The sequence below is a fragment of the Musa acuminata genome, chromosome BXJ2-6 (assembly GCF_036884655.1).
Source record: "Musa acuminata AAA Group cultivar baxijiao chromosome BXJ2-6, Cavendish_Baxijiao_AAA, whole genome shotgun sequence".
In the NCBI taxonomy this organism is placed as follows: Eukaryota; Viridiplantae; Streptophyta; class Magnoliopsida; order Zingiberales; family Musaceae; genus Musa; species Musa acuminata.
In genome coordinates, this window is record NC_088343.1 from 34,230,834 (window position 1) to 34,252,500 (window position 21,667).

The 21,667-nt window shown below is 36.3% G+C and overlaps 4 protein-coding genes across 4 annotated transcripts in view; 3 read left to right on the top strand and 1 right to left on the bottom strand.

Annotated features, from left to right (window-relative positions):
- Window positions 1–3,494: 3,494 nt before the first annotated feature.
- On the top strand, window positions 3,495–5,655 carry LOC103988926 (uncharacterized). The gene is made up of 3 exons (XM_009407615.3): window positions 3,495–4,183; window positions 4,485–4,835; window positions 4,914–5,655. The coding sequence occupies exons 1-3, from the start codon at window positions 3,701–3,703 to the stop codon at window positions 5,505–5,507; spliced, it is 1,428 nt and encodes a 475-aa protein (XP_009405890.1). The 5' UTR covers window positions 3,495–3,700; the 3' UTR covers window positions 5,508–5,655.
- A 4,825-nt stretch (window positions 5,656–10,480) lies between these two features.
- LOC135615330 (lysine-rich arabinogalactan protein 18-like) lies at window positions 10,481–11,669 on the top strand. The gene is made up of 2 exons (XM_065113644.1): window positions 10,481–11,098; window positions 11,420–11,669. The coding sequence occupies exons 1-2, from the start codon at window positions 10,532–10,534 to the stop codon at window positions 11,495–11,497; spliced, it is 645 nt and encodes a 214-aa protein (XP_064969716.1). The 5' UTR covers window positions 10,481–10,531; the 3' UTR covers window positions 11,498–11,669.
- Window positions 11,670–13,528: 1,859 nt separating this feature from the next.
- Window positions 13,529–14,305, bottom strand: LOC135613941 (uncharacterized). The gene has a single exon (XM_065110940.1). It carries the CDS (start codon window positions 14,303–14,305, stop codon window positions 13,529–13,531), a length of 777 nt encoding a protein of 258 aa, XP_064967012.1.
- A 6,087-nt stretch (window positions 14,306–20,392) lies between these two features.
- The window catches only part of LOC135615331 (small ribosomal subunit protein uS14-like), a 2,756-nt gene continuing 1,481 nt past the window's right edge, over window positions 20,393–21,667 (top strand). Inside the window, exons 1-2 of the mRNA XM_065113645.1 lie at window positions 20,393–20,553; window positions 21,167–21,266. Coding sequence (XP_064969717.1) covers window positions 20,492–20,553; window positions 21,167–21,266 — 162 coding nt within the window. The 5' untranslated portion in view covers window positions 20,393–20,491. The remainder of the gene's footprint in view (window positions 20,554–21,166; window positions 21,267–21,667) is intronic.

The window sequence follows — 21,667 nt, forward strand, 5'->3', positions numbered from 1 at the left end:
AGTTACACTTATGTTATACTCACGTTCACTCGATCATAGATTTAATATAAAATATCTTATTTTGATAATTAATAATCTTAAAATAAAATATAATTACTTAAATTATAGTAAATATATTTTAATTATATTATAATAATTTTTGAAAAGTTTGGATAGTTTTAAATACAATTTTCCTATTTATACTTTTGTTACATTAGGGCTACACTTGAGTTACACTCAAGACTTGATTTTAATTTATTTAGTTAGACATATTACTTAATTAGAATATAAGGGTGTTCAACTATGTTTTGTGATATGTCTATGTTTAAATTTATTTATCTTTTTCATCCAATAAACTTTGGATATAATATCCTCTATTTATAACCTTTAATTTTGTAAATATATATAGAATGGTGTTATATATAACCTTTAATTTAGTACAAGCAATATATATCATAACTTAAAGATTCATAGTAATCATTATTAAGTTATATATAATTAATTAAATTTTATTTTTAAATTTAAAATTGAAACAGCTTCAAATACTCATTCTTCCTTCGTCTCCTACTGCATCAACCTACTCCCACATCACCCCTTCCTTCATGATCCCCTCCACAATATATAGCTATCATTGTTATATGGATCATTTTAAGTGTTTTATCCGTGAACCTAGTGGTAGAAGTCGATGACACATTATATCTATTTCTTATAGTTAGTGTTATCTTCATGTTCCCAGGATGACACTTTTTTTATTATTTTATAGATATTCCTAATATTCCTATATATTAACTTGCTCTATACAATATCCTATAATATTGGATGGAAGGATTCTTGGTGTCCTAGTTAAGTTTAGCTCGAGCAATATTGTTGAAGCAATGACTTCAAGTTATATGTTCAAGAAATACCATAGAGATCAATTTCCTAGTAGATAAAATATAGAAAATCTAATTTGTAGACTAATGTTTAGTGATAATGATATTGACATTGTCGATTTTTGTAAGTTGTATATTTTATATATTTTTGTTTGTATTTTATTTTATCAAATAACTCATACTTTACCCCCTGCAATATCATCTTATGTTCATGATTTAGATTATTGATAAATTACAATTAGATGATGACTATCTATTCTTACATTGCCATCAAGATTTTCAATACTGGTGCTCATATAAAAAAGTTAAAGTTTAAGGGTAGCACTAAGTTGATTAGATGTATAAGAGGCTATGCACTACTCTTGATGGTAAACCAAATCTTATTTTTCTATATATATATATATGAAAAGTCTAATCTAAATTAATTTTGATTCTTAATTTATTAATTTGTTACCGGGTATGACTTTGCGAGTGTATGAATATGTTTATGTCATCCTGTTATCCTGATCATAACTATGAAAATATAATCGAGTAAGCATCAATGTTATCGATAACTATTGTGTACACATGTTCTATAGGTATATCAAGTGCTTATCTCAATAGCTACTGAGTCTCATCTATTAGTTGAGAATACCAAGATATAATAATTTAATATTTTTCATCTATGTATTTAAAATAAATTATTTATTTGATATATTAAACTATTTGTAGAACACATACATTGGAGAGAATTAAGAATGTGCCGAGTATAAAAAGAAAAATGATAAAATTAAAAGATTCTAAAAGATACTCGAAGATCATAAACTTGGCCATCCTATAGCCCTAGACATAGAGAATCATTCGTTTGGATCCTTTGATGATCCAATGCCTTTTGTAGTACATTCTACGATATCTAATGATCGATTAAGGGCTATTCCTTCAATAGTCCATAGATTATATATGTTGAAAATATATCAAGTCTTAAAATATAGCCCATATTTTTTTAGGAAAAGAAAGTTACCTAAAAGATTTTGGGGTATTAGAATTAAGCAATAAAAAGTTTGATGATGACCTATGTTGTTGTACAAATTGTTGACAATGTTATATCATCTTACTAATTTGATTAATGTTGTTATGTTATGAATTGCTTGCATGTGTTTAGTTTGTGATTATTAAAAACGTGTTTTTATTGTAATTCCTTATAAGTGATTATGATGGTTCTCACTTGTTGTGAATTTAGAATATTTAATTTACAAAATAGTGTGCTTTGGGTTAAATCTATGATCAAGTGTAACTTGAGTATAACGTGAGCGTAACTAAATAATTTTTCTCAAACCTATTCATACTACCCCAATAACTATCATAATATGATTATAATAAGTTTAGTATTATTTTTAAATTTAGAGTGACTAATTTTTAATTTAGTATAACTCGGGCATTACCCGAATGTAACTCAATAATTTTCATTAAACCAATCAAAACTCCTCTGTAAATATCCTAATATGATTCTAGTATATTTACTACTACTTTTTCTAATTTATTTTGATTTTAGAGTGATTAATTGTCCAAATAAAGTATTTGTGTCTTAAATCTGTAATGAAGTATGGAAGCGTAACTCAGCAAAATTTCATCAACCCTTTTGAAACTTCTCTATAAATATCTTAATATGGTTCTAGTATACATAATATCACTTTTTCTATTTTTTTTAATTTTTAGCTGATTTTTATCCAAATATGAGATTTGTATTATGATTATGTCATCAAGTGTAACTAAAGAAAGTTTTACCAAACCTATCTAAACTTTTCTATAAGTATTCTAATATGATTCTAATATTTTTGGTATATTTTTATTTTTTATTTTTAGATAATTTTAGGAACTAAATTGTTCAAAAATAGTATTGTAGTTTTAAACGATAATATTGCTTGGTCTAGGACAATACCATTACCCATAGTTTGTGAACCATTGGATACAAGTGACACCACTATCATTAGACAATGTTTACTATGAATGAGTGTAACTTGAGTATAACACTATCAAACGAGATGGTGACGACGACATCCTATCTCGTTGGCAACATCAATGGCGTCATTATGCTCGGATGATGTTGACCATAACCACCAATGTTCAGCAAGAAGGTAACACCAACCTTTTACCCTAGCAACAATGATTGCGACCATCAATGCTCATCAAGGTGGCGACAACAATCTTCTCCCCCCATCGATGAGGCCATCGCAAGACCACCTAAGGGCTAGCAAGAAGATGATAGCTATGACTTCTTGAACTGCTAGATAAATAAGATTTGACCACAACCGATGATAAAAAAGTTGACAATGATAAATAAGGTTTGACAATATAATTTGAGAAAAATACGAGCAATCTAAGACTAAATAAATGAATCAAATAATTAATTTATTTTAAACTGATATGGTCCGATTCATATCAAACAAACGTGCTCAAACCAAAGAGCCCAAGGTCAAATAGGGTCAACAAATATTATTTATCATTATTTGATTTTAAAATGACATTTTGATTTAATTGTGAAAAAAAGATATCCCTCATAAAGAACAAACATATGAGCGTCAATAGGTAAACTCTATTATTGAATTTTAAAATGATATATATATATATCGTTACCATCTCCTCCATGTCAGGAGAGCGCACGGGAATAGCATTTGGAGTCTCTGTTCACTGCCCTCTCTCAGGTCTTTTCCTTGTCCGTTTATATATACTCCTCTGCCACCCCCTCTACGAACAAGATTTCGCGTTCCGGTCCATAAAATTTCTCAAGCAGACGACGGCAACTTGGCCGCCACTGCGCCTATAAGTTCCGTACGAGTCCGTTTCGGAGATTGAGGTTCGCAGGGCAGTCCATGGAGAAGAAGCAAGGGTTCTTACCGGCGCTGAGGGAGGAGGAGGTGGCGACGGGGCCCTCGCCAACGAGGTCGAGGGAGAAGGGCTCCGTGAGGAGCCAGGCGCCGCTCCCGCAGCGGCGGAGGAAGGGGCGCCGCCGCCACCCGTCGCTGTCACAGGCGCCCGAGGCGGTCGCTCCGGTCGCGTGGTCCAAGGGCTCCCGGGAGACCCTCGCGCCGCTCGTGGAGGGCCCCGATGGTAGCGGCGGCGGCGCTCGAGACGCCCACGGGGACCCGAGGAAGGAAGGGTGGGGGCGTTGGATCCGGGGCCAACTCTCACGGGCCCCCTCCGCCGCCACCTCCTCCGTTGCAGCGGGCGCGTCCTCTTCAGCCCTCCGCTCCGACCTCCGCCTCTTGCTCGGAGTCTTGGGAGCGCCGCTCGCCCCCGTTCATGTCAGCTCTTTCGACCCTCTGCCTCACCTCAGCGTCAAGGACACTCCCATTGTGAGCTTCTCCGTCTCTTCTTCGTCCTCCAACAATTATCTTTCTCTCTTTGTGCTGCGTTCTTCCGTTCCTCGAGCAAAACCTGCATCTTTTTGGTGCCAAAATGACGTTTTGATGCGTTCCCTCTTTTTCCGGCCTCAAATGCACCTTTTTTGGAGTAAAAGCTCCAAATTTATTGCTGAAATTGCATTGAATCCGTGGCTTCTGTAGCTCCAAGATGGTGTTTTGACGCATTCTGCTCCACATCAATGCGGCTTTTCTTCTTGAATCCAATTAATCTTCGCGTATTCTTCTTTCTCAGGAAACCTCGTCGGCTCAGTACATAATGCAACAGTACACGGCGGCGTCAGGCGGCCTGAGGCTCCATAGATCCATCCGCAACGCCTACGCCACCGGGAAGGTGCGAATGGTGGCGTCGGAGTTCGAGGCCACAGCCAAAGTCGTCAGGACCGGCTGCGTCTCGTCGAGCACCACGGAGTCCGGTGGCTTCGTGCTCTGGCAGATGGCCCCGGACATGTGGTACGTCGAGCTCGCTGTCGGCGGCAGCAAGGTCCACGCCGGTTCCAATGGCAAGGTCGTGTGGCGCCACACCCCCTGGCTCGGCTCCCATGCCGCCAAAGGCCCCGCCCGTCCCCTCCGCCGAGCTCTCCAGGTCACCGAATCCGCACTGTCTGAATTGCTTTAGAAAGACTCTGTACCTGGATTGATCTTGAGATGATTCTTTGAGTAGGGTCTCGATCCATTGACCACCGCAAGCATGTTCGCCGACGCGCGTTGCATTGGGGAGAAGACGGTCAACGGGGAGGACTGCTTCGTTCTCAAGCTCAGCGCCGATCCACCAACCCTGAGAGCACGGAGCGAAGGCCCTGCTGAGATCATACGGCATGTCTTGTTCGGCTACTTCAGCCAGCGAACCGGGCTTCTTGTCCACATGGAAGATTCCCACCTGACCAGAATCCAAGCCAATGCCGGAGGCGACGCAGTCTACTGGGAGACAACCATGAACTCCTCCCTCGACGACTACCGCCTGGTGGACGGCATAATGATCGCCCACTCGGGTCGTTCCACAGCTACTCTGTTCAGGTTCGGAGAGAAGGCGATGAACCACACCAAGAGGAGGATGGAGGAGGCGTGGACGATAGATGAAGTGGCCTTCAATGTACCTGGCCTCTCCATGGACTGCTTCATTCCCCCAGCTGACATGAGACGTGGTTCAACCAGCGAAGCATGTGAGCTTCCTCGAGGAGTAAGAGGGAAGTTCAGCTCTAGATACCCACAAGATATGCCTGAGAAGATCGTTTGCAGGTTCGAAGTCTTGGGTTAGGATCATCAATCATGAACAGGGAGCAGATAAATTTGCTGTTGTTTGTTATGGTAAAACTAAAATAAAGTGCAACTTGATGCAAATTTAGGTAGCTCTGAGAAGCTAGTATATAGATTGAGTGTTCTAATTCCAGATCCTTTTGTTTCAAGTTCTTGATTCTCACAAGCCTGGTTGAATCTGATGTGTTCACCACCTTTGCTGATATATATTATCCATCTCCTTCTCAAATTAATCATCTTCTTTGTTCACTTTAATATTTTCCTGCATTTTTGTAGTGACTGCTGCATGCATCACACTCTGTTGTCTAAACTACCTCTGACTCAGTCCTGCTGAACTTCCGGCTGCAGTAGACACCAGTTGTGTTGGCCTTAAATGCTCTTCACAGGTGCATGTTCTTCGCCACTTGCATCCATGTGCTTCAGCCCCCCACAATTTGGAAGTCAGAAAGGGACACACAAAGAGATCCAAATCAGTTGCTTCCTGCTTCATCATGTAAGGTAACTGGTCGAGTCCTCTTTGTTTGGCTGTAACTAATAAACAACATGACCATAGTAAGAGAAAGAAACTTGTGAGTTATTGAGATCCATATTGTCTGTGTGCTGCAAAAGAAGAACCCTTCATGAAGAACAAAAAGCAGCTGTCTCAACTATATTCATATCCAAACAACTAACTAACAAGTATACGAAGCATTTGGTTGTCGATTAAATCAATTAAAGAATGTAATTGCAACAATCACTGTGCTTGCTAAGGTAAGACTATGTAAAATAATCCTCCCCAGATGTTACATTTAGCAAAATCTTCATGCATCGGAGGGCGTCGTTCTTAATTGATCAAGGCATACTCTTAATTCCTTGCACTTGTCGCAGGGTTTTTGCCCCTCAAATCATACACAAAAGGGTTGCTGGAAGTGTATAAACAGAAGAAGATAAGGTAGACAAGATGATCTTTCTCCTATTTGAACAAACAAGTTAATCCAGTAATCATTGCAATACTCAAGCTACTTGTGCAGATTACTACAATTAAAGTGAAGAAAAAGAAAGGCTAGAAGTTTGTTTGCTTGACAGTTAGAAAACGAAGGAATTCTCTTCATCAAACATCAATCAAATTGGAGACACTAATGATGATATGTTGACACTTTTACCTCTCAGACCTAAAATCAAATGCTGATGGGAATGTTTGTCTAGATTCAGGGACATACAGAAACCAATAAATGACATGGCAACTAGTGGTACTGTGCATCCAACTCCTTTCATGGACCATGCTGCTCCCCCTTTGTTTCTTAGGGGGATCTATCTTGCTTGGTCTCACTAGGAGAAAGAATAAAATGACTAGAGAGGACTTTCTCACATACTTTTGTTTCTTAAATATCTTTGTTGATGAGATCTGTCAGGAAAAATTGGAAGCTCAAGTCCTTCAGCCAACATTTATTCCTTTTCTATTTTTTAGAAATAAATTGATTATTTCTTTAATTTCTGGAAGTAAAATATTTTTCTTCCATTTTTGTAAAAAAAAATCCTATTTATTTTGTCTCTCATTACTGTTGAATATTCCCTGCAATAATTGTGACAATCCCTTGAAAATCTTTCAATGTCAGAATTACCAACTCATTCATGTTATGGAAACAGATTAAAAACATAATTAGAATACATAGTTTCATTTTTAACTTAATAAATGTATTAAAAACAGAAATGGTACTGATTGTGAAATGTCCATATCACCTTTTACACAAGGCTACTAATCATAATACAAATTACTCTTCTATATTCCTTTTTTTTATTTTACTCTTCAATATTCCTGACAAAGCCACATTGTGAAGTGTTGGAAAGCCAAAGCCTATCAAACAGTTTAAAATGATTCCTCATCTAAAGATGCCTTTCGAGGTTCATCATTAAACGACAAAATCATGTAAAGCCCATCCTCGAGCAAACAATTCCTCATAGCTCACAGAGTTTATACTAGCAAAGACTAGTGATGGATTTTATCATATGTCATCGTGGAATTTGTTAAGGACTTCGCTCCCCAGCTAGGGGGTCTGATAAGGCCAAAATATGGTCTAATATTGATTGGAGAATTAGAGAGTCAAGGATGCCTCTTCTAGAGATACCTTGAAGGAACAAAATCTTGCAATTCAAATCTTACACCAATGAAGACGAGTGATGGACCTCATTAGATCTATAGAGCCCAAAGAACCAAAGACTCCCCAACTTGGAAGCTTTGATGAAATGTTTAGTCCCAGATTAGTTGTAGAACAAATGCCTAATAAAGTACAGGGTAGATTGTAGGCAGTATAGACATAAAAGTATTACTATCAATCCCATTTTACTTTATTGGAAGTGTTTTTGTTTTCTATTTCTGCTTTATAAAATTGAAAACATCTTTAGCTATGTGACGTCGCGAGGAGGGGAAAATAGTAAAAAACAATCTCATTTTCATATGCCACAAGCTAATTGCTAGCTTACGATCTTCTGGTATGAAATGTCAATTATCTTAGCATCCTGAAACCCTTTAGGTGGCACCAGGCCATATAGGATCTTAGTTATATGTCCAGGTGAACATTGGGCTTGCACCTACTTTTAGAACTCTTTTGTATGCGACCATTCAACCCATTTGCAAGTCTTTTGCCCTAATAAAAACTAGTTGTTTGTGTTACTTATGATTTTAGTTATTTTGTCCTTTTCATGCTTGGCGATATTATGTTATTAATATGTTCGTCTTTTTAACCTTTCTTTTGTATACAGGTCTAAACTGTACAAGGTTAAGATATAGACTAACCCTTATGAGCAAATATCATTTATGTATCACATAATTTAGACAAAATCAACTAAGTTTATGACATGCTAAAGTATGTTGAACCATTCAAAACAAGATCAAGTTATCAATGAATTAAAAAAACGTTTGTCCTCCTAGGATCTTCAAATGCATTCATAAATGCAGCAATTATAAAAAGATGAAATCCATTGAGAAAGATAATAGAGCCATAAAATACACATAGTGTCTTAGAATTAAAGTCCACATGGGTGAACACAACAAACTGATTTATTCACACGAAGCAAGCAAGAAAATAAGATAAATGAAGTCATCGTCGACCTGGCTTTCCTTTTTGTGGCGAAGCTCAGAATTGCACAGGTTAGCTTTTCTTCAAGTCTGAATAACTTGTGCACTAACAACTACATCTTAGTTGAAATCAAATACGGAAATGGAACATAGCAAGTTGTTGCAAGAAGTACATAAAATAAGATCAAATTTTTACTATTCTTAAAAATATCTAGAGTTGCATTTATAAGAGAATAAAACACGAATTAATCCTGGAACTAGATGAAATGTCAGAGTGCACAAATATGATCTAAAATTCATATTTTATATTTTAATAATAAAAAAGGAAGTCACTAAAAGCATGGAAGAAATGGGGAATTACATGGATTTGCGTTACAAAAGATACTAAAAACACTTTAGATAGTGTGGAAATGGCCATTAAATCAAAAAAATAAGGTGCAAATTAGAGGAAAGCTATTTGGGCACGGGACGACAGACTTCACAAAGTGTTCGCAATTGGGATTTGAAATATTAGTAGAATTCCTCCGTTTTCTGTATTAATATATTAATCACTAAAGTGTATTTGACGACTGTAGAAGAAATAGTCAAGAATTCTCCTTCAATGAAAATGAGCGGCATCACAACTAGTAGACGTGAATGAGAAAATTACCACATAAATATGAGGAAGCAGGGAGAGATATTGGAATGGAGCTCCGGTCATACGACATTAGCTTGGGGATACCCCCTCGGCTTTCCCTTCGTGGACACTCACGGCCTCGCGCGGACCGCAACTTGCCCGGGCGATCTCTTCGAGAACAAGAAGGCGGAGGGGACGAAGCTCCTGTGGGGCAGTAGTGCGGGCGCCTGGCCTCCGGCCTCGAAGGCGGAGAAGCAGCTCACTGACGCCGCCATGGTCAGCGCTTCGGTGGCGAGCGATGGGCGGCAGCCGACGAAAGGGTTTTGAATTTGCAAAAGGCCCCAGCTGAGGGTATTCGAGATCGAACGGCCGGCGTTGAAGGGTCATTTGTGGGTTTCCGTACATCCGTTTGACCAAAGTGTGGAGACTTGGACGGTACAGATTGCTTTAAGCTCCAACCGCCGAGCGAGGGGAAGGACCGTAGAATGGGCCTCACACAAGTATTTGATACTCCTACGGAGTCTAAGGCCCATTGTAAAACCCAATATTGAATCCAGTAAGGGTTAATCATTGGTTGCTATCCTTTGCTCCACCGACACAAACACATCAAACGGCCAAACGTGATCCACTCGTCAGCAATTGGTGAGTTCAGTAACAGTCAAACATGAAAGGCCCCATAGTCTTCTAACACCTCAATGCGACCCTATATGGCAGCTAAACATCGGATACCATAACCTATCCCTCCATATCAGAGTTGCTCTATCATTGGACAATGTCCTCTGACTGCAGGCTGCAACGAGCAAAATGATGACGGCCTAATTACTCCATCTCCCCAGACCATTCCTGCAAGTCCAACGTCCTGTCCTGCCGGCAACGGTCAGTGAGAGAGCCCATCTCATCCACCACCACCGACACCTGCTCAACAAAACGTTTTGGGCGACAGTGGAGCAACGTGCGGTCGTCCGATCGCAACAGCCAAAAGGAGTAGACTTACAGCAGAAGCGCGCAACGGCAGTGAGAGGGAGGGAACGAGACAACCGGGCGCGTCCCACAACGGCACCAGACACCAGCAGAGCAGAGGGGCGGGGCCCGCGCCAGCCTGTCTTAGCTGAACCCCTCCTCACCGCTATTCGCTCCCTCCAACTAGAACCCACCCGATTCCCCCGCGGCGCACAGTGATTGCCGCCCCTGCGGGACCCGCGGTAGCTCGTCTGCGGCCTACTCGCCTTCCCCCCATGTGCTGTTGCTCCCCCCGTGACACCCTCTCTCCTCCCCCGCCCCTTTTTTTAAAACCATCACTCCCCTTCAGCCGCTCACTCGCTCACCCACTGTCTGCTACACTCTTCTCTTCGCGATGGATCGCCTCAGAGCCATTCTCTGCATCTCCCTCCTCTGCTTCGCGGCCTCCAACTCTGCGGCCCAGTCCCCCGCCGCCGCCCCGACCACCTCCGCAGCCGCTCCCGCCAAGCCAACCACCCCCGCTCCCGCCGCCGCTCCCACCAAAAGCAGCAGCACCCCGGCCCCGGCCGCCGCTCCCACATCCAAGGCTCCCGCCAAGGCCCCCGCGACACGCGCACCTACTACCCCTGCGCCCGTCGCCGCCCCCGCCAAAGCGCCCACGGCGGCCGCGCCAACCTCGGCTCCTCCAGCGCCCGTGCCGGTGACATCCCCGCCCGCGCCCCCTCCGACGACGTTGCTTCCCCCGGCGGCTTCCCCCATCCCATCGACCCCAGTCCCCGTCGCGGCGCCGCCGAAGCCCGCCGAGACGCCCGCCCCGACTCCGAGCAAGAAGAAGAAGAAGAAGAAGGCGAAGAAGGGCGCCGCGGCCCCCGCTCCGAGCCCCCCGGCTCCGGCCGCCGGGTCTCCCGCCGGTTCGTCCGAGGCCACCTCCCCGGGTCCCAGCGTCGCCGCCGACGAAACGGTACTCTCTCTCACACATATACAAACCTAGATCCGATGGATCATGCTCACGATAGCGCATTATCGTCCTTAGCTCACTAACGTGCGCCGACAGAGCCGTTAGGCTTTAAATGCTGCTCAGTGCCCTTTAGCTAAAGTGATGTTTTCTTGCTAATCTACGCATATCAAGTCATATATATATATATCTCCGGTGCATGTTAGGCCGTTATACACATCAAATAGCTTGACCCTCATCAATGAGAGATCTCTAATTGTTTTAGTTTAAGAGATCATCACGACGGAGAAAACCTGATACTGACTCGTTGTATGTGTAATGTTGCAGAGTGGTGCACAGATAGTGAGAGGCTTCATCTCAGGAGGGCTGGCCCTGCTCCTGGGGCTTGCCGTCATCCTTGCCTAGATCGCGACATGATACATAACAGTAGTTTCTTGTCTCTTGTTTCCCTTCTTTGCTGTCGTATTGTTGTCGGTTCTGAGCGGGAGGGACCGCCGCCTGTTGTACTTATGCATTCACTCGGATTCTTTTTTTTTACTGTCTCCAGAGGTTTTGTGTTGAAGACTATTATTTACCACATTGAATGATGCAGATTTACTCTTGCCAGCTGCAGTCCACGCAATAAGTAACAAGCTTGCTTTTCCCACCAACTTTAATCGCTGTCATCAACAAACATTGCAATTTACATAATTACTTACTAGCAAGGATTATAATTTTATTCAAGCTCTGTAGACCAATAATCCCATATATCCTGTAGATCAAAAGAATATATCTCAGTAATTATATATATATATATATATATTGCATATGATTCTTATTGATTTAGAGAAAATCTATAATAAGATTCCTAAAATTTATTTGTTGGGATTCTTTTAACGTATCAAATATGGATCAAACAATTGTTTTATAGAATCAAAACCTTAATTGATTCAAAAATAAACTTTATAGATTCAAAATAATGGATTAAGAATATTTACATAAAACTTATTTAATCTACTATAATATGTATGAAATCCTACAATAATTAATAAACATATTAACACGGAAGCGTTGATGAATCCATTAGAGTATTTTCTGAATTGATTAGTGATTTGGTCTTCCAATTGTAGGGTATCTTTTAAACTTTAGATTTCTCTTTGACGGGTGAAGAGAAACTTCATTCGATACTACAACCGGGGACCATAACCTTATTTATAGTCATAACTGATGAATCTACAATTATGATTATATTAATAATCGATGAATCTACAATTATGTCTCAAAAGTTTTATATTCCTAACTTATCTCATCATTAAGTTAGGAATATGACCGATGGTATCCACACAATTAATTTTCATAACAATTATGTCCCTTAGCCAAATAACTTTACTTTAATTAGATCACTTTAATTTTGGCTAATCAAAATAATGGCTTAACACATTTAATTATACATGTGTGACTCTTAAAATTCTAACAATCTCTCACTAAGTCACATATGTATCATTATAAATGTGATATTCTTTATGAGCTCAAAACTATTGCCATTATTAAACAGGACATACAAAACAATCTCGTCCATTGACCATATTAATATAGGACCAAAGCGATTTTCGCTATATCAATCATAGCTAAACCCATCAATGATCACTAATATTAACATAACCAAATGACATAGATCAATTATGAAATGTGTAGTATGAAAATTACATGAATGTGATATGTACATGTCAATTTTCAACTGGTCCAACTTTATCTTTATGAGATCATTAATAACTTTAATAGTCATAATGTACAAAGTATAATAAACTGAAGCTTTATTTCTGATCAGAAAATGTCTATACAAATACATAATCGGGCATAGAACATACAACAAACATATGATAGGCTCCCACTAAACTGAAGTTTCCTCAAATTCTGATATACCCATATGAGCAGTATGCTCATAAAAAAAACTTTGAGTGGTACATCTTTTGTGAGAGGATCTGTCAATATAAAGTTTGTTCCTAAGTGTTCTATAGAAATTTATTTACTTTCTACCCTTTCTTTCACAACCATGTTTGGTTCCTCGCAATTCCGCATTCATGGATTCATGATAGTAAGCTATAGTATCAAGTAAATATAGATTGTCATAAGTCATAAGTGAACTAGTTCCAATCACATTTGAATTTAAAGACAAAGTAAACTGATTGTTTCCAAATGAACAAGAATAACCAAATTTGTTCAAATAAGAAACAAAAATTAGGTTTCGTTTAAACGACGGTATAACAAAAGTATCTTTAAAATTCAAATAATGTCCAGTACACAATAACAATCTAAATGTGCCTATAGCTTCCACATCTACCGATTTTTCGTCTCTCACATAAATGCATCTCTCAGCATTATTGGGCCTTCGGTAGCTCAGGTAACCCTTTTTTAGCACGCCAAGCGTGATATTTGGCACAGTCCTTCTTCAAATGCCTAGATTTTTTTATAGAAGAAACAAGTATCATCCTTGTTTTGTTTCTTCTGTACTAGACCCTTATCAGCCTCATTCTTTCCAGATTTATATTTTCTTTTCTTGCCCTTATCCTTAGAGGTGTTGACCAAGTTTGCACTTTCAATCTTTTCTTGCTTTAATCTTTCTTCTTCTTGCACACAATATGAAATGAGCTCATTAAGAGACCATTTATTCCTTTGGCAGTTATAACTGACGTTAAACTGATTGAATTGTGTAGGGAAAGATATCAGAACCAAATGGACAAGTAAGTCCTCTGATAGGTTAAGCTTTAATGCTTTAAGCTTAGAAGCAAGATTAGACATTTCCATGATGTATTCCCTTATATTTCCTTTGCTGTTGTATCTCATGGTAAACAATCTTTGAAATAGAGTGCTTGTTTCTGCTTTATCATTTTTAAGAAAACGCTTTTCTATTTCGGCAAGAAAATCTTTGGCCTTGGTAATCCCTTCGGACACCGCACCCCTAAAGGCTTCTGGAATACCGCGCTTAATGATCATGAGACTCATGCGATTAGACCTGTCCCACTTCTCATATAGTCTCATATCATCATGAGTACTATTTTCTGTAAGAGAAGCAGGTTGGTCTTCTCTTAGTGCAAGGTCTAGATCCATGCAGCCCAAAATGATTACAATATTTTCTTTCCAATCTTTAAAGTTGGTTCCGTTTAGAACTGGTACAGAACTGAGGTTAGCAGATATTGTTGCAAGAGAACCTGATGAATCAGAAATTATACTCATATTTATTACCATAAACTTAAGTAAATTCAAATAATGATATAACCCATCTCAAGATATCAAGTGCAATATTAATATCTTATCTTTGAACTTCAATATTAATTGCTAGTGGTAGTCTTGTTGTAATGATCAAATACTGGTAATAAGGCATGTCAAATGAAAAACCCATCTTTGGATTGATTTATCATTTATATGTATAACTTTATAATTATCATGTATTTACCATTACAGGTATGTATAAAATCTTGCCAGTCATTAACCTTCTTTTGGGCCGGATAATTACCGCATGTAAATACATACTACATTTAATATTTTCATGAGAAATGTTATATATGAGAGGTCACTTTGGCGACTTCATATATTAAATTACTCAATCTAATATTAAACAATCACTAATTGAATTTGGACCATATTAGTCAAATTGGTTTGATCTTAATTTGTTGACTAAAATATTTAAAGCATGTAAATCATTCAATTTATGTCAACAAACAACTTTATGGAACCAATATTATGTTTAATCCAACATAATATTGCAACAATATTATTAAACCAACATAATATTGCAATCATATCTAATTAATTAAATTCATATTAATTAGATAAAATCCAAAAAGAATTTGGGAAATTTATGCCTTGTAGTGCAAAAAATAAATTTTTGTATATTAATGAATAGGAAAAGACACGAAGTGGAAAAGATAATCCAAAATTAAACTGATATCACATCAGAAAAATGCACTGAATTGAATGTGAAGTATGCTGTAGCATGATTACATAAAACCATAATCTTTTCCAACGATAATAGAACCAAATCACTTCAAAATAGCATGATTACATAAAATTCTCATCTTTCCCAACGATGATAGAACCAAATTACTTCAAAATAGCATGATTACATAAAACTATCATCTTTCCCAACGATGATAGAACCAAACTACTTTAAAATATTGATGAAAACATCATTAAAATTCATGAAAAAAAAAAGTTCATCAATCATTGTAGGATGGCTCTGATATCACTTGTTGGGGTTCTTTTAACATATCAAATATAGATCAAACAATTGTTTTATAGAATCAAAACCTTCATCTTGATTCAAAAACATACTTTATAGATCCAAAATAATGGATTAAGAATATTTACATAAAACTTATTTAATCCACTATAATATGTATGAAATCCTACAACAATTAATAAACATATTAATATGGAAGCGTACCTGATGAATCAGTATTTTCTGAATTGATTAGTGATTTGGTCTTCTCTTTTGAACTTTAGATTTCTCTTTGATGGGTGAAGAGAAACTTCATTCAATACTACAACCGGGGACCATAACCTTATTTATAGTCATAACTGATGAATCTACAATTATGATTGTATTCATAATTGATGAATTTATAATTATATCTCAAGAGTTTTATATTCCTAACTTATCTCGTCATTAAGTTAGGAATATGACTGATGGTATCCACACAATTAATTTTCATAACAATTATGTCCCTTAGCCAAATAACTTTACTTTAATTAGATCACTTTAATTTTGGCTAATCAAAATAATGGCTTAACACATTTAATTATACATGTGTGACTCTTAAAATTCTAACATTATTATGATGAATTTTAATAAAAAAAATATATTCATTAATTATTTATGATATTATTAAAAATATATATGATAATATAGCTATTAGTATTAGAATTATTTGGAGTATGTTTAGTAAATTTCCTATTAGCATAGGATTATTTATATCAAGGATTCGTATTAAATTCTTATCTTTTTACATTGATAATGGATGAACTTACTAGTCACTTATATGATATGGTGTATGTTATTTATTGATGATATTATCTTAGTTGATAAGAGCTTAAGTAGAATTAATTATAGACTTAAGATATTAAAGTAATATTTAGAAATTAAAAATTTTAGATTAAGTATGACTAAAATTAAATATATAAGATATAATTATAGTAATTTTAGGAATAAATAGAAGAATATAGTTAGGTTGGATAGATAATAAGCCTATTTAAATAAAATCTTTAGATATCTTAAATTAATTATTCAACAAGATGAAGATATTATTTATATAATAAAAATATATTAGTTAAAATGGCGAGAAATATTAGGAGTCTTGTGTGATTATCGAATACCTTTGAGATTAAAAGAAAAATCTTTATAAGGCTATTGTGTGTGTGTAAATTTATGTTGTTAAGATAAAAATATTGAGATAGATATATGAAGTTACTAAGAAATATTAAAAAAATATTTTTATTCATGACTAATTAGGTATCGTTAAGATAGAAGATAGGATAAAAGAAAATTGTTTACGATAATATAAGTATAATAATAATAATTAATGTTAGTAGTCAAAATAGAAGAAAATCTAAAAAAAACTTTATAAATAAAAACTTAAAGTATTCTTAACTTAACTAAATATATAACTTCTTACATATTTTAATAATAATAATAATAATAATAATAATAATAATAGATTTATATAATTGATCCTAAATAATTTGTATTAACATCTAGATTTTATTGGAGAGAGAGTCCAAAACTGTGGTCTGCAGCCATTGTAGTGTGATTGATTGTTAATACTGAAGACATAGCTATTTATTTGCCAGAGCACAGAGGAAAAAATTGTTTTGTAATAAATCGATAAAATTTTTACTAATCAAACCAGTCTATTCCTTAAAAATATGGTTTTTGAAAGGTGGAAGCTTATGCTTGGATGCTCTCAAGCTGTTTGCCTCTCCAAACCATCTCAGATTTGGATCCCAAAAACCACGAGTGCTGCTGCTGCTTCATCTCATACGATATCAAGTGCAAAGTGAAGGAAGAATTCAGAAACCTAACAACTTGCTTGCCATAAAATAACCTAAGAACTGTTAAATGACCTTAAGTTATCCTCACAAATTTATCTTGCATGCCTCTCGTATAAACCTAAAAAATTTACATAATTTCTCTTACCATCTTTAAAAATCCTAAAGAGTACCATTTTTAAATACACTATAGAGAAACCTAAGAAGAGGAAAAGTATTTCTCATATTTTGTTCTCTCTCACTAAAACTAAAACTATAGAAGAACCAAACCCTAATTACTAGATCAAGTCCTCTTCTCATATTAGGACTTCTAATCCGATTGAGATATTAGTTCTAGGAATATCAAAATATTTGTCAAACCCAATATTTCCTCAAGCACCTTAACTATCTCCTAAAAAATTAACTTGATTTGGCCTCAACTACCTCTACTTGAGAATCTAAGGAATACACAATTAATAAGATGAGTCTCACCTTACATTAACAACTATATGAAATAAACAAGCATCTTGACAACATGAGATGAAACTTGAAAAAGAATTCAGCCAAGTAGATCTCTAGTATCAATCTCCTTTCCATCTAACTGATAAAATTGTTCTCTCCAATTTTTATCTATCAAATCTTGACACTTATGGAAGCACTGACCACAAGAATATGCTGCCACTTTCAAGACACAAATGATCCTCCTATACATTACTTCTAACACTCCTATGAAAATATCATTAATCAAATCCTTGGAAAAGTTGGTAAAAGTTTGTTATAACCTTGTTAGTTATTTGACAATCCATATGGAGGATGAGTTTATAGCTGACTACATCATCAAATTGAAGTGGTCAATCCATACCATTCTGGTTAATTCATGCCTCCCTTTATAGCCTCAAGTCGTCAATGTTTCCCTATTCAATAAAAAAAAAAATACTCAAATGATAAATCAATATTTAATGGCTAAAATACTCATGTCAAGAAAAAAAGGACAATGCTAGAAAGTAATATAGAGATGAACAACCTTCTTAATCTTAACAATCATTATCTCAAAATGTTAGATCATGTTAGGGACAATGCACACCAAAGGTTAGATGACATTCAAAAGTTAAAAGCACTCATACTCTTGCTCACTAGTATAGAAAATGATCTAACTTGTTTGAGTCTCCTCAAGTCAATTGCTCTTTTAGTCATATTCTCGAGTTAATTACATTATTAGAATGACAATATCCTTCAAGATAGAAGTCTATTGTATTTGTTTGTAAAATATCTATCTTTGAAGATATTCAATTCTTATATCAATTGTATCCTCAAAATGATCATGTCCTTTAAGATAGTCATATCCTTAAAATAAGCATATCCTCTAAAATTGACATATCCTTAAGCCACTGACATCCTCAAAACAATTGTCTTTCAAGTTAACCAAAGTCACTCATGTCTTCATGAATGTCATCACATCTTTAATTCGATTGATCTATTTAACTCGGTGCACTCCACTTCATTCTTCTCATCAAATCTAGCAAAAATGTTCGACCACATAAGATTGGACAAAAACTCTTAACCCCACCAATTTAGATAAAAATGTATCTTCTCAAAAAATAAGTATAAGAATCTTTTCAAAAATCTCATTATGTATAAGATCCTATCCTCAAGGAGAGATATCTCTTTATGACCATATTATTCTTTCACTTATGTTAATATTAATAACATACATTTCTAAAAGGTGTCTCTTTCATTGGGCAAAAAGTGCTCGATCGACACTTATTAATTAAAAACTATTCTCCCCACTCTCATCGAGAAAATAAATGTTTGATTAGTTCTTATCAGTAAAAAATGCCCAACCTACTCTTTAGTAAAAATTGTTCAAACCACTTTATTGAATAAAGAATGTTCGACCCGGTGAACAAAAAAAAAAATACATAATTGTGCAAATTATGTACAACCCACTCTCGTCAAAAAAAATATATAACCCATTTTTTTGTATGTGATAAAATAATATGAAGCAGCCAATATAGTTAATTCATCCCTTTTATATGTGATAAGCCGCCTAGGATAAAAAATTAAAAAAATAAAATATCCAACACTACTATTAGGATTAAAAAAAAATTTCATCACTTAATCATTTTTTATGTAAATAATTAGCCCACATATTATATGAGTACAAGTCTTTTTTTATATAAACAATAGTTGTTGAGGTCCTAAAATAAACCTTATGTTATCAGATAAACAAATCCTTACATGAAGCATAACGGGGAAAGATATGACTATCATCATCAACTAATTAGCCCAAATATAACCAAACATGGATTGGAGGGCTATCTTAGATTTAGAAAATGATGAAAAACCAACTAGATATATCATATTAATATAGTATTCAAAGACTCATTAAGCTACTTAAATATCTCATAATCGATAATGATTATAATACAACACTATACAAAGTAATCATCTCAAATTTACTAAACTTATCTAATCACATGAACTTCTTATCGATTTATTTTATTATTAACAAATCAAAATTTACTTAATCCTTAGAGGGGTCTAGCCACAAGCATCCTCACATGATTCTTTCACCGGAACAAACTTACACGAGTTATGACATACAATTATTATTTACTTTTACTATATAGGATACAAAATATAAGTGTTTATTGTCATTGGAGTACTATCAGCTATATGATATGAATAAATAAGACACGATCCCAAATAATTGAGATTTATGATTTTATCATTATTATTACTATTATAGACTAAAATGAGATACCAAATATATGACAAATGTGAGCTACTGGAATACAAAATTTTTATCATCAAAAGAAACTCTCTCTTATTTCCTCATCATATTTTTTCTCTTTTAGACATGAAAACACATAAAATAAATAATTCAAAATAATTTTATTATCATGTCGAGTCGAAGATCAATATGAATAATATTGACCTTAGCAGATCATAATCTCATGACACTGATCAAGATCATTACTAGGTTCCAGTTGACACCAATAGAACTTAGGTAAGCATAAATGGTGAGAGAAGAACACATGTTTCCTCTTTGAAATATGACTCTTAGCACAATGCCAACATCTTAAAAATCGAATTTTTCTTACCCTACCAAATAATGAACCATTACTGTCTAGTCCGTGAGGAGAAACGAAGCAAGAGGAGATGAAGTGGAAGGTTCCGCGATACTGTGTTATTTCCATACGAGTCTGAAAACTCAACCGTCCGATCATGACTGCAGATATTGATGGATGGATCAACGGCCGGTGGATCACTCATTAGGTAAGTCAATTAGGGTTCCCGATGCGATGCTATAAAACGCAGCTCCCTCCTCAATCGTCCTTCGACGACGGATCAAGGCTCGGCGCGACCTAGCGTGAGAACGGCGAGCGGAGAGAGATGGGGCATTCGAACGTGTGGAACTCGCATCCGAAGAACTACGGCCCCGGATCCCGAGTTTGGTGAGCGATTTTGGTTCTCCTTTTAGATCCCGTGCCTTTCAATTTAAGATTTGTTTTCCCTGTTAAGTAATTTTGAGATTGCTGAGAAAACCTGGATGCGATCTCCGTTTCTTCTTGCCCGCCGCCCAGATGATGTGGTTGGTTTAAACATTGGAGTCAAAGATGAGAAAATCTAACGTTGTCCTTAGTTTTGATCCTACTCTGTTGTCAGGAACTTGTTCATTGATATATCTTGCTTCGTGTGTGTAACTTTCAAATTGACTTTTTATTCATTGATTGATGCACCTTCAAATTTTGTTTGCTTTTCAGCTGTATTATGTTTGGGTTTCCGAAAACTCTGTTGTTGTCATATTACAAGAACATGTAAAGAGAAAAAAGAAAGGAATTTTGACAATTATAACCGCATAGTTTGGAGCGGAAGCCGGATGATTCAGCAAAAGCTGGTCTTTCTGGCAATTATGTACGGCAGTATTGGGTGTTGTACTTTGCCTTTTAAGCGATTGGTGATAGATAGTCAATATGTTTTGAGATTCGCGTCACTAATGCATCATAGTGTAATTTTTGTGTTATTCTGAATCATTTGTAACCTAATTATTATTATCTTTCTCTGCAGCCGTGTTTGTGGGAATCCTCATGGATTGATCAGGAAGTATGGGCTTATGTGTTGCAGACAGTGCTTCCGCAGCAATGCCAAAGCAATTGGCTTCATTAAGGTAGATTTGTATTCTCTTAAATGCAGCTGAGACCACATCATTGCTTTTCGCGCTTCTGAATTATTCTTTGTGCTTTCTGGATGTTATCATTTAGTGGTTAAAGGATTTTTTTTTTTGAGTATTTGATATATTGTTGGATGAAGGGATTTGTCTTTGTTGGTGGAATTAAGTTTACATGTGTAAGATTTGTTTTTTCCAGTGTTGACCATTTTAAATAAGTTTCTTATTGTAGTGCTTACTTATGTTTTATCTACTCTTGCAATCATCCTCAAGATACTTTGTTGAAGGATTTGAAGACGATGATAAGTTTAAGAATTAGCTATCTTTCGGTTGTATAGGTAGGCGACGCAGGGATAGGCCTTTTTGGATATTGTCACATTGAAAAATCTGTAAAATAGAAT

Coding starts and splice junctions, on each gene's coding strand:
- LOC103988926 (XM_009407615.3), top strand. CDS start 3,701: ATGGAGAAGAAGCAAGGGTTCTTACCGGCGCTGAGGGAGGAGGAGGTG. Junction 4,184..4,484: donor GCGTCAAGGACACTCCCATT/GTGAGCTTCTCC, acceptor CTTCTTTCTCAG/GAAACCTCGTCGGCTCAGTA. Junction 4,836..4,913: donor CCCTCCGCCGAGCTCTCCAG/GTCACCGAATCC, acceptor TTCTTTGAGTAG/GGTCTCGATCCATTGACCAC.
- LOC135615330 (XM_065113644.1), top strand. CDS start 10,532: ATGGATCGCCTCAGAGCCATTCTCTGCATCTCCCTCCTCTGCTTCGCG. Junction 11,099..11,419: donor GCGTCGCCGCCGACGAAACG/GTACTCTCTCTC, acceptor GTAATGTTGCAG/AGTGGTGCACAGATAGTGAG.
- LOC135613941 (XM_065110940.1), bottom strand. CDS start 14,305: ATGAGTATAATTTCTGATTCATCAGGTTCTCTTGCAACAATATCTGCT.